This window comes from Parus major, unplaced genomic scaffold (assembly GCF_001522545.3).
Source record: "Parus major isolate Abel unplaced genomic scaffold, Parus_major1.1 Scaffold290, whole genome shotgun sequence".
NCBI lineage: Eukaryota > Metazoa > Chordata > Aves > Passeriformes > Paridae > Parus > Parus major.
The window spans coordinates 1,317-14,221 of record NW_015379271.1 but is presented as its reverse complement, the minus strand read 5'-3'; the positions used below and the strand labels follow the sequence as shown (position 1 = coordinate 14,221).

The window sequence follows — 12,905 nt, the reverse complement described above, 5'->3', positions numbered from 1 at the left end:
GACCAGCACACCAATGTCCTTCCCCGAAGCCGAAGAAGGCCCAGCTAAAAAACTGTCCCCACCCTCTTTTTCTGCCCCTTTTTCTCCCCCCCTGGGCCCGGCCACTCTTTGTCCGTTTTGAGCACCCTTAAGTACCGGCAGTTAGCTTGTCTCAGCACATAATGGGTAAAAAATTCCCCGGGCAGGCCAGAAGGACAAAACAAAAAAAAAAAGGACACCTAACCCTCAACAAATGATCAGCATATCTAGAGCTGTCGTAATTCATGGTAAATGTTGGTTAAAGGTTTCAAAAACCCTTGCAATCCTTGCATCAAGGTCAGGAGCTGTATCACTGTAATAATGTGCAAAATGTCTTATTGCGTGCTGCATTTTCTGACAGTAGTTTGAGCAAAAGGTGATAGCACATATACAGTGGAATGAATGTGTGAACTCCTGTGTCGAGGTAGTTTTTCTTTATTGATGCTCTGTGTTATTTAAATTTGTCCCTCAGTTCACAATCTCTCAGAACTTGAGGTCTGAGTCAAATGCAGAATGCAAAGGGAGTTAAAAACTGCGAGTCATAGAAAATGTTAACAAAAATAAACTGCTTGTGTCAGAGATTTTCTGTCTCGCAGACGTGCTTACATCTTGGGGAGGCATATTTTGTTCAACAGTTGTAAGCAGGACATGGGTGAAAATTATATTTGATTGGTGCAGAGGAAAATAAGTATCTTTTGATGTCAAATGTATTCAGTTTTGCACGAGTCTTGTCTGCCTTATGCTTAACTTGCTTTCTGTTCTAGTGAGTTTTAATTTAATGTTAAAGTTTTGTTTTGTATCTCCCTGCCCAGTATCCTGTACAAGACAAAGCTACCTTTCATCGTAGTTATGAACAAAGTAAGTTAAAGCTTTGGTTTCCATTTCCTAGTGGGACATTGTTCTGCTTGGCTTCTTTGCTGTGGTGTCTTTGTTTTACCACAATAATAGTTTTTTCTAGAAAAGAGAGACTGGGAGGGGGCTGCAGGCTGACAACCAAATCTAAAAGGGGTTTTTAATCTGGTATCCAAATGCACAAGCATAATCAGGGTGGGCAGTTGCACCCAAACCCCAAACCCTCACATCAGATAGGATACCAACACTTCAAAACACGTTTGAGACTGTAGGGAAACTTAACCCTGTAATGTAAGAGGGAGGTCATTCTGGAATCTGCTCTCACACACCCTGTTTCCACATGACATTTGTCATCTTCCTTATTGTTTCTACTCAGCAGCAGGCTGACTATTGGAACACAGTGGGAATGGTGTAACACCTGCATGTTTTGAGGAAGGATTCCCACATATTGTACCAGGCAAAACTTAGCAAAAGATGTTTGATCAGTATTTGCTGGGAGGCAGATGCTAAAGATATGCATCCACTGTCATGTAATGCACTTAGAGTCTTAAAGGAATACTTTTAACAGCTGTCTCTTTAAACGTAATCATTTCAGATATTAAAAGCATGCCATTAGATTTTTGGTGTGAGTGCTGCTCCCCACAGACATCATTTGTATTTGTATCCCCTACACAGCAAGCTCTCTGCACACACACACATTTCCCATGGGCCATGCCTTGACTGTGCCATTTTCCCTTACACCAGCCAAGCAGTACTAGTGTCTGCTGTGCCCCAACTGCACCCATCTGCCCACTGACCCAAACCATGCTTTGATACCTGCTTACTTTCTGAGCAAGGTTTTATATGCTCTTTTCTCTCTAATGCTAGATAATAATTTTAGAATAAGCTACAAAGCTGCTTTTTTTTTTTTTCCCATAGGAAAAGGCAAGAGGTAGGAAAATCATTCTCTCTTAAGAAAATACACCTTTTAAAAGACTGAAAGTGGGACTTGATCAGTGTATGTAAGGAAAGGTAGGCCCGAGGCTTAGGATTCATAACTTGAAACATCATTTTAATTTCATGTTTGCCTTTGCTAAAGAGCAAAGGCAACAGCATTTTAAGAATTTGTAACAAAATGTAATTAAATTTATATTTTTTTAAAATTGACTCTTGATATAAACAGAAGAATCCTGGGCAACTGATACATGTGCAGTGACAAACAGATTTTAGAATTTTAAGATTTTCAGAGGGGAAAAAAAAACAATTTGTAGAGGTGATTTTATTTTATTTATAGAATTCTAAGTACTCAGGCTTTGCCCCTTGGTGGATTCAGTTCTGTCTCAAATCTTGTGAGTAATGCTGGGCAATACTTTATCTTTCTCCTCCCCATTGGTGCAGGGAAATGAAATATATCAGAGTTTTAGGCACCTCATATTGTGCTAAGAGTGGATATGCCTGTGGTAAGGTATTTCTGAAACTTTTTAATAGACTGTTTGCATATGAATCCATGTAAAACTGTGGAACCATCTCACCTGTTTGTGTCCATTGTCTTGCACTGAGTTTGGGATGTGACTTCTGTGGGTCACAACATAGCTCACGTTTATAGGGACCCCATCCATGGGCTGCTACCCAGTGTGGAAGTGGCACTTGCTGCCCCAGCCCCCAAGCAATCAGGAAAGCTTGGGATTTCAGTGAGGGCTGCTCTTGTCTGGCCTCAGTCATATTTACAATGTAAACTTTATGGTACAGTATGCAATTCTTGAGTGCTCCTTTGCAGTAAATCATAGAAGGCTTTAGACCTGTGATTGTTTCCTTAAGCATTTGTTGCCTTCTTAAGCCTGAGTGGTTGTTTGTCTTCTTTTCAGGTATTCACATAGTTGGTTTGATAAAAGCAGAACTTGAGAAACTTCAGACCAGGGCTGAGTTTTGAAAAGTTTAACATTTTGAAAATAAGCTTAACATGGATTTTTTATTTGCCCACTTAACAGCCTATGGCTAAGATTATTACTTCTGAATATTTTCCCTTCTCCTTCCAGACTGACATAATCGACCATAGTTTCGCAGTGGAATGGATGCAGGACTTTGAGACTTTTCAGGATGCCCTGAATCAAGAGACCTCCTATGTCAGCAACCTGACTCGTTCTATGAGTTTAGTGTTGGATGAATTTTACAGTTCACTGAAGGTAAGAATCTTCTTTTTGTTTATTACCTCTCATAAAAGCCTGGAGAAAAGAAAGCTCAAGAATAATGTTTATGATGTAGGGTAGGAGTAGAGTGTAAGGAGGGCAAAAGGCAGACTCTGTTCACTGGTGCTCAGGGAAAGGAAGAGAGGCAATAGACACCAAGTGAAATACAGGAAGCTATGTTTAAAAAGAAGAGGATTACTTAATTTTTACTGATTGAGCACTGGAACAGATAGTCCAGAGAGACTCCCATCCTTGGAGACAGACAAAGTCGTGAGCAACCTGTTCTAGTTAATTCTGCTTTTTGAGCATACAAGTTGGACTAGATGATCTCCTGAGGTATCACCCAATCCTAACCATTCTGTCCTTCTATAAAGGGTCTTTGCCCTTTTCTGCCCTTTTGAACTGTAATCTGTTGATGAGCTATGTTGAGGATTTGCTAATTTGGATACAATAACTTTAGTAACTTGTCACGCTGTGTGGCAGCCCTGAATAATTTCATACTGGATTGTGATTAGTGATGAGAAGAAAGCAAAGATAGGCTGGAAAGAGGTAGCAATTTTTTTTTCAGCATTTCCTGTCTGAGGTAATTTTCCTTTTTCAGGAAGTGTCTAGTACAGTTGTGCAGTTTAGTACACAGGAAGAATGGAAAGAATCTCAAACCCAAACAATCACCCTCTCCTTCCCACCTTCCCCATATTTGCTTGGGCAAGAGGTTGGGGGATTTTTTCTCACTTAACCAGGTTTTGAGAGGACAAAGTATCCAGTTCCTCAGGAAACCATATGCATTGAAGGCTGTTACTGTTCCCATAGTCTGGGCTAAAAGTTTCAGCTAATTGTTTTTGTCACCAGCTTTTACTTAAGAAAAAGCAAGCCTTCTTGGCTTTATGAGTATTAAAAGAAAGACAATTAAAATAAGTGATTCCATTCAGATAGATGGTGTAGCCAGAGCAAAAATACTGTGTTCTATGCAGAAGAATATACAGAATTTCAGAAGGTGTTGTAGTGGTGCCATATACAGAACTAAAGTACTTCCTGTTCCTTATTTGTTAATTAGATCGTATTTCTCTGCACGTCAGAGCGCTGGACCGGACAGCAGGTCATATGATGATCATAGCACAGACTGCACCTTGCACTTAAATGCAGGGAAATTATAAATATTAACATATGTCAGTATTTTAATACTTAAAATCTTTTGGAGAGCTGTCTCATGATTGCTGTATTAATGATCAAGTCCAAGGCTGTACTGCAAAAGGTCTTCATTTTGAAAATGAGTAGTTGAGTCTGTCTTGTTTTTGAAAAAGAGGAAGAATTTTTGTTAGAAGATGATAGATTCTGGATGGTAATAGTCCTAATGAAGTGTATTTTTAGGTAATTGATTTAATACAGGCATAACAAATGGTCAGAAATGTAATGATAGACAAGTTCAAATTAAGGAGATGTGCATGTTGAATGTATTGCCATAGTAACTGATGAAATTCTCCACCTCTTGCTGTTCTGGGGTTAGCTGTGGACTTTTTAAAAAGTGATGTGGCTAAAGACAAAGTATTACATCTAATTTCAGAGCCAGAAGGTCAGTTGTTGTCTATTTTGCTGTCTAATTCTAGTACACTGATACATACTAAATATTTATAACCCTTGGTGCAGATTGGATTATTAAGAGTAAACACGTAAGCAACAGAAAGACCTGACTTTCTCTTGAAATGTCCAACTTGTTACAAAAACCCAAACCCACTTCCCCAAAGAAACACCCCCCCAAAATACTGCAACAACTCACCAAACAGAAAACCAGCAACAACCGAAAAACAGAGGTAACAACATGAACAGCAAGTGGAGAAAGAGTTTGAAAGCAGCATGGATAGAAGCAGAAGTGTTACAGCGCATTCTGATGCTGTTTAGACCAGTAATATCTGTTGGTTTTTGTTTTTTTATTAGGAACTGGTTCAGTTACTCTCCAGTTCTGGTGTGTGGTTTCTTTTGCAGGTGGTTGGTGTTTCTGCAGTGCTCGGCACAGGACTGGATGAGTTCTTTACCCAGCTTTCTAAAGCTGTAGATGAATATGAGAGGTGAGGGGATAGTTAACCCAGTGAACATAGCCTGAAGGTATTGATTTGTAACTCCTTTGATTTGAAGGATTCTACACTTTCCTTGGTCAAGGTAGTTTAGGGTTTCTAATAAACTCAAGCATCAGCATAAAAAAATGGCAGCGTAAAGGAACTACTCAGAGGTGAATTTTTTGTGTTTGTTGTTCAGTGAAAAAGTAAAAGCTATCTGTGCCATCAAATATGTGAAGTAATATTTTTTTCTCTAATTCCATACAGTGATCAAGGTTTGAACTCTTGCTGTTTCAATGAAGTATGTTCACTTATTTTGCATCCATTGGTTTCAGAATCCAAATTTGGGTAAAGAGTACTGTTCTTCTGAAATATCTCTCAAACATGAAAGCCTAGAAAAAATTTTTTTGGGGATAGAAGGAAGAGGTGATCCTTACTTAATGTAAATCATGTGTTGATTCAAACTGAATGCACTCTTATCTTTTCAGAGAGTATCGTCCAGAATATGAGCGCCTGAGAAAAACACTAGTAAGTGTTTTTAGCTATTGTACACCCAGACAGTGTATCTTGAGATCACTTTTATGTACACAATTGCCTTTATGTTGAGAGGGTCTAACATTTCATTTACTAGTGTCATACTATGAATACATTCATTTCATACTCAGTGTTGGAAAACTCCCGTCCTGAAGAAGTCTGCCTTTTTTTTTCTAGATGTGGTGGAGGTTATCTTTACAAGAATAAAGATGTTTTATAAGACACATATTGTTTGCTGCTTTAGTGCTAATATTTGAGCTAATTGTGAGAAAATGCTTGGGAAATAGTTTTGTATCTCACATTCAGAAGGATAGAGAGTTCCTTTAAATAAATTCTCGAGTGATTGGTTGAGGCTATCCTTGTGTCTTTCTGTACCAGTGAAGTGTACTGGTTTGACTTAGACAGTAACAGAGACTGATTTGCAGTGTGAAAATCAGCTCTTCTCACCTTGAGTCCCGGCTGTCCAAAGGACAGTTCTCTGCAGGCACAGATCCACTGAGTTTGGCTTCCTGATGCTTCTGAAAATGTTCAAGAAGTCCACCATATTGGAGGTTGCTGTCCATGTTTGGTCAAAAGTTCAGTGTAACCTTAGTTGTAATGTAAGATCTGCTTAGTGAATGGCACTCTGGCTGGGGGACAGACTGCTGGGTTTAGGTGAGGTTACTTTTCTACTGATGTTTTAAATGTTCTCAGAGTCCACACGTAACTCTTTATCTACAGGAGGAAGCTCAAGAGAAACAAAAGAGAGAGCAACTGGAACACTTGTGGAAGGACATGGGCAGTGTGTGTGTGCAAGGCAGTACACTGGCAGGTACCTCACCAGGAAGATTAAGTTCACTGCAGAAGTTTTCTAAAGAGTGTTGAAGGGTTTGTGTTGAGTAGAGCTTCTCCATTCCCACACCAAAAGTGTGAAAGCAGCTCCATGTTAGAGGAGCTGGGCTTCAGTTTCTGTGGGATTGGCTGCACTTAGCTCTTCTTGTGTCTGAGACAGGCATGGAAAAAACCCTGATGTGTAGCTAAAGTAGCAGACATACTAAAAATAATGAAGTATTTTAGAAAAGGTAAAACAGATTAGAATACAGGAAAGCTGTGCTGTTGGCTGCACTGTTCCTTACATGAGGTATGTGCTGATGAAGACTGCTCTGTGTCTTTGGGATCCACAAACAGTTTTCTGTCCTTTCAGAGCAAGTGTTAATTGTTGTGTTTTTGTGCAGATAGAAGTTGTCAGTGTTAATAATAACTTACCTTTAGCAAGCTGGTTTGTGTACAGCTGTTTCTTTTCCCTTCAAGGACCTGATGATGCTTCTGCAATGGGTCCCTCTGAGCTAATCCTGACACGAGGAACTCTCAACGAAGAGGAAGAAGAGAGGGAGAGTGATACTGATAACATTGACCATGAAGGTGAGGGAATGAGGCCTGAAAGCTGCCCATCTAGGCAGGAATCCCCCTCTGTATTTCATTACCTGGATGGACTGTAAAGAGAGCCTAGAAAACAAGCATTCAGTTGTATATAAATATATGTGTCAGAATCCGTAGCAGAAGCCCAGCTGCAATGTTTGGTCTAGGGCTATCACTCCAACCTTCATGAGAGTTCAGTTGTAAATTTTCTATTTAAGTAAATAATAGGTGTATAACACAGATAAACTGGAGAACTTGTTAGGCTTGAGGCACACAGTTACCTCGGAACCTCAGCACAGCTGTTTTATCATCTTTTTGACCTTACAGTTTTGCCCCTGGCTCTCTGCTTTTGCTGTGACTATGATCTTAGAGCCATCTTCTAAGTTCCTGGAGGGTGATTTTTTCCCTTCTGTAGCTCACAGACTTAATCTTCGTTCTTTTCCTGTTCCACTGATGTTTAGCATCACTTATTTCCTTTGCCCTGTCATGTAGTTGAAGATCCAACAGATGTTATATGTTAATGTTGTTCTGACTATTCTGACTCTAACTTTTGTCAGTAACAGAAGTAGAATAGTGCTGAACTGTCGTTTCTTCCCCCCAGTGACTGAGGAGAGTCATGAAGAACCAGCCTTCAGAAACTTCATGCAAGACATGCGGATGAAATGCCAGAGAAAAAGCAACCTGAATGAATGAGACCTTCACAAACAGAAGGTTTGGGAGGAACAGCATAAAGAAACTTGTGTGGAACCATGTGTGAAGGCTTTTATTAGTTAACTGCTTCCTCTGATAGATTTTTATTTTTCTTTCTGCAGTAACTGTTGGTCATGTGAGTTAAAGATCTTGAAGCCAACTGACTGCACATTTCACCATCTGCCACTGTGGCTTCCTGAAGCTGAAGGAATCAGATAGCAGTTTCTTTTCCTCCAGATTCTTCAGATCTACCTGTTGAGAGCCTAGATTTCGAGCTCCAACAGCATTAGTATCTACAGCACTAGCTGGTCCCCAGAAACACGTTCATTTGTGTGTGCAGTCAGATGTCTGCAGCAGCCAGGGCACAAGTGATGCTGTATTGAACTTCATCAATCTGCTTACTGTTTGATGGTTTGGTTTTCATTAAATATATTTTATGTACTAACAAATGTGTGATAATAATAGGAGATTTCATTTTGCACACTGTTCTGAAGTGAGACTTTTTCCTTTTGCTTGCAGCCCATCTGTATGGATGCACAGCAAATGCATCTTAATTACATTATACAGACATCTTACAGATGCCTCCTAGGAAAATCCTGAGTAAAGAAAGTTCCCTGGAGGGAAGGTAATAAAGACTCTAGCCTGATTTGGCTGAGGACAGAAATACACGTGGTTATGTACTGGCTGCATATATTCCTAGATTATTCTAAGCAAATGCATTTCCATAGATGAGTGATTACCTGGAATACAGGCAAGTGCTTGGAGACTGGCTAATACTTACTTTCCTGCTAAGCACCACAGGCACAGATGCTGACATACAGTTTAGCAGTCTGGACCCTGGAATCTTTGGTTTGTTTTGTTTTTTTTTTCCACACCAAGCAGTGGCCTCACTGGATAGGTCTCCTGAGTGGAAATCTGGCATAGGTCTGCTAGCACCAATCCCACTGCTTTAATTTGTAAATCACTACTTCTCTTAGTGGACAAACCCTTCAACTTTACCTAAAATTCACGAAGTTCCAGACTGTGGCTACCAAGGTTTTACAGCACCATGTCCGTGATGGAATTCTGGAAAACACAAAGTGTATGGTCCTATGGGGATGTTCACAAAGAACCACACTGACCTAAGCTGTGACTACAGCCCAAAGGGAGATCCCTTCCCAACACCTCTGGCTGTGCTCAGTGTGTCCTGACAGTTCCCATGCTGACACAGAACAGGTTCCTCTGCCTGCCACCTTGGGAAGTATCCCTAAGGTGCCACAAAGAAAGGAGCTTCTGTCGGGCTCAGTGTCTTGGGATTCAGGGGGGAAAAAAATTTTCAGTCATTAGCACCTCCCATTCCACCAGCATTGACCACGAACAGCTTCAGCCTTGGGAAGACACGGGATAGTCAGATTTTACAGATCCTGCTGTCAGCTCTGCCTTGCTGCAGGTACAGTCTATCAGGGAATCATGTTTAGACAGCCTCTTCCAGAAAATCATCATAACCCTTAAAGCATTAAATAGAGCTGTAAGAACTTCCAAAAGTGTTCATTTCCCTGCAGACTGAGGGCTTAGAGTGGCACTAAGTTGAAGTACAGGCCAGACCTGCCACGAGCAGACAATGTAAATGTAAGAAGTAGGAGCTACTTAGACTGTCTAATTCCATAAAACATTCTAAAATCAGGTTCCTGGGATATGATTGTCTCTGATTTTTTTAAATAATGTAAATTCTAAATTTTCTACCCAGGTTTTTGTCTTTCCCTTGGATTCTTTTAATTGTTGTTCGAATTTGTAATTTTGGTATTGTAGAGACAATTCTACAATACCAATTCAATTTCTTTCCTTTGTTTCATTTCTCAAATTACCATTTTATCATCTGTTCCCTCCATTGCTATTCTCTTCATAAATACAGTGCCAGTGCATTACAAATAATACTTTCTCCTTTTATATCTTTCAGCCATCCCCATTTTTCATCTATTTTCTCCTACATTTTTTCCCACTCATACCAGTTAGCTATTGGCCAAGGGTCGAAGGTTTCAGTGAGAAAACTTTGCCTTCACAGGTAATCTGCTAAGCCTTTTGTCTGTTTCTCTAAGTTGTTTGCTGTCCTGTCTTCAACTGTACCAAAAATGTCATGAAACAAATGGGAGCTTCAGGCAAGCCCTGCCTTAGCCTCAGATTTTTGGCAACAGCTTAAATATAAGAAAGCACTCTGTCCCTCATGTTCTAAGGATGGCAAATCAGGTCAATTTATAAAATAGGTTGTTGATTTGACAGGAGATAACAGACAAAAAGTCTTAATCAGAGTTACTACACAGTATGAACAAAGAAGAACTACTAGTAGATTACATAAAAGTATAATATCAAGGTACCTATTTTAAAACTAGCAGAAGAAAGTGTTGATTAGGAGTCAAATGGAATTTACCACCAAAATGACAATACCGTACACAGAATCCTTTCACTCAACGTCCAGAGGAGTAACCACAAAGCAGGCATCCCTGCTCTGGAGGGAAACTCCACACATTTACAGGGAATGAGCAGAAGACTTCTGCTTTGGGAAACTTTGGTGTAGCTTTTATAGTTTGTCAAGTGAGGTGTCTGCCAGAAATCCAGCTTCTCTTTCCCAATCTCACTTCCACAGTGAGGTGTTCATTGTCATCCTGGAGCGTTGATCCCACGGCACCAAACTAACTTGGTACACGACAGCTTGTCCTGTTTATTTCACCAGTTAACAAGCAGCAGGTAAGCTCCTGTGGGGGTGAGGTGCCCTGCTACAGGTGACCTGTGTGGTGTAGAACAGGTGACCTGTGTGGTGTAGAACAGGTACACCTGAGGTGTAGAACAGGTGACCTGAGGTGTAGAACAGGTGACCTGTGGTGTAGAACAGGTGACCTGTGGTGTAGAACAGGTACACCTGTGTGGTGTGGTGTAGAACAGGTACACCTGAGGTGTAGAACAGGTACACTTGAGGTGTAGAACAGGTGACCTGTGGTGTAGAACAGGTGACCTGAGGTGTAGAACAGGTGACCTGAGGTGTAGAACAGGTGACCTGTGGTGTAGAACAGGTACACCTGAGGTGTAGAGCTCCCCCCTTCCCGGCTGTTCCGTGCAGAACAGAGCTGGCCGTGACTGGCAGCGCGAGCCTGGGAAAGGGCAGTCAGCATTCCCAGGCTGGACTAATGCCTCCACGGGAGTGTGCCAGCGCCTGCAGAAGTAGAATGCTGCTCCAGGCAGAATGGCAGCTCCTCCCCACCTGTCAGCACCATCAGGATTTTTAATGCCCCTGTCTTGACCTCTCGTTATGTTTGCATTACCACATAAGGAAACCCAGATAGAAGTCAATGATAGAAGGTCAAATTTAATGTGGTGTTATAAATTTCCTGTTTGGACACCACAGACACCTGTCCACAGGTTTCTACACACCTTGTGCCTCTGCCACCACCAGCAGTCCTTACTGATCTCCAGTTCCCTGGAAAAGCTGCCCCAGTTTCAGTCTGTGCCAGCAGCAACTGCAGCATTGGCTGGACAGGTAAGAACCCTCACCTGGCTGCTTGCACTTTGAGTGAGATCCAGCTGCAAACTGAACTCTGGATACAGCCTCAGAATGTTATAGAAACACACCTTTAAAATGACTCCAAAGGGCAACAGCTCCAGTGCCAGCTCTGTACCTGCACAAGTCCTCGTCCCAGCCCTGGTTCACACAATAAATCCACAGTCACACAGGCCTTGCTTGCCAAGCTCCTAACCCAAACCCACGCCTTTCCTGCCTGCAGTGTGAGAACTTTGACATAATATTAATAAATAACCTTTGCTGAGAGCAGTCACCACCCCAATTCTTCAAGATTTGCGAGGTTTTGTGGTGAATGGACCCAAATTCAAATCCTAAATTTAACTTTCTAACAAGTTTAGTTAGAGAGATACTGGACAGTAAATCATACAGATTTAAAAGTCTGCACAAGGTTTACAGCATAACTAACAATCAAAGTGTTTTAGCTGCCAGGAACCTAAAGAGCACTTTCCAAGGTTTCAGACTCTGTGACTGTCAGTTGTCACCTCTGCAATGTGTCCCTCATACGACCTTTTCCCCATGAGAAGTTGGAGAGCTACTCTCAGTTTGCCTTTTAGAATCAGCTCCTAAATATCAATGTAACAGAACATTTCTGATGGTGAACAGCCTGAAGAAGAATGATTGAGAGTGGAAAGGATTGTATGCAAATGGCTGTTGTGGTTGGGGCTGGAATTACGGGCATAAAGATCAGTACAAATATATCAGAATTAATTACGCTATAAATTCAGATTATTTTGCAGATAATGGGAAATTACCAAGATGCAGGAAAAAATCAATAACCCTAAATAAATTACATTTCTGAATATGAAATGTCATAAAATTGATTTGCTAAAATTGCTAAAATTGATTTGAAGCTTAAACAGTCCACAAATAAAAGCACTAATAAGATGTTAGTAATGCATTCTCATCTGGATAAGAATTTTAGAGCTGGGTATCAGTGACCAAACCAAAATCAATATCTGTAATAACATACGGCCTTCTACTAGTAGATTGAAATAGAAAGACATTACAGTGAAGCAACAGATAGCAATGGCTAACACAGAGCTCTTGAGAAACAAGTCCTGTGGGCAGAAATATGTGGAAAGCAATTTATTGCCCTTTGAATTTTGAGGGTTTAGTTCACTGTCTTTCTTGGTAACCTTAGGAAATTGCTGAGATCATACTTAGTTTTAGTAAAATACCATTCGGAAAAGAATGAAGAAAAATACCAAATATCAAAGAGTGAAAACTAGAAAATGAGTAGTGTTACAATCAGTATAAATGGAATCACATATTTCAGACACATGCTTAAACAAAGGAAATAATTAGCATTGAAAGAAAAGAGAGCCCTGCACTATGTAGTTATGAATAGGAATTTTAGCAAATGGAATTTGATAATTCAACTGGACACATATTCCAAATCTATACTACAGTGCCTTATGGATACTGCTACTGAAGTCAAGGAGATTACTTAAATACAAAGAAAGCTTTACAGGTTTTCCTGGGGGGAATTTGAGCTCCCTGCAGCTGCAGCTGAGTGCTGCATGGAGTCTGGGCTGAGGCAGAAGGGAGCAGAGTGGGGAGGGAGTGCTGTTCGCATTCCTGCCAGCTGCTGCTGCTTCTCCTTCTGCTGCTGCTTCTTCTCCTTCTGCTGCTGCTTCTTCTGCTTCT

General features: G+C 40.8%; 1 protein-coding gene across 2 annotated transcripts in view; it reads left to right on the top strand.

Annotated features, from left to right (window-relative positions):
• The window catches only part of GPN1 (GPN-loop GTPase 1), a 13,728-nt gene extending 5,534 nt beyond the window's left edge, over positions 1 to 8,194 (top strand). Inside the window, exons 8-15 of one of the 2 annotated variants that reach the window (XM_015615890.3) lie at positions 831 to 876; positions 2,886 to 3,032; positions 5,016 to 5,098; positions 5,575 to 5,614; positions 6,341 to 6,431; positions 6,911 to 7,021; positions 7,620 to 7,729; positions 7,831 to 8,194. In XM_015615890.3, the coding sequence (XP_015471376.1) occupies positions 831 to 876; positions 2,886 to 3,032; positions 5,016 to 5,098; positions 5,575 to 5,614; positions 6,341 to 6,431; positions 6,911 to 7,021; positions 7,620 to 7,711 (610 nt within the window). In that variant the 3' untranslated portion in view covers positions 7,712 to 7,729; positions 7,831 to 8,194. Of the gene's footprint in view, positions 1 to 830; positions 877 to 2,885; positions 3,033 to 5,015; positions 5,099 to 5,574; positions 5,615 to 6,340; positions 6,432 to 6,910; positions 7,022 to 7,619; positions 7,730 to 7,808 lie in introns of both variants that reach the window. The other variant, XM_015615889.2, reaches the window with a different exon arrangement.
• Positions 8,195 to 12,905: the final 4,711 nt, after the last annotated feature.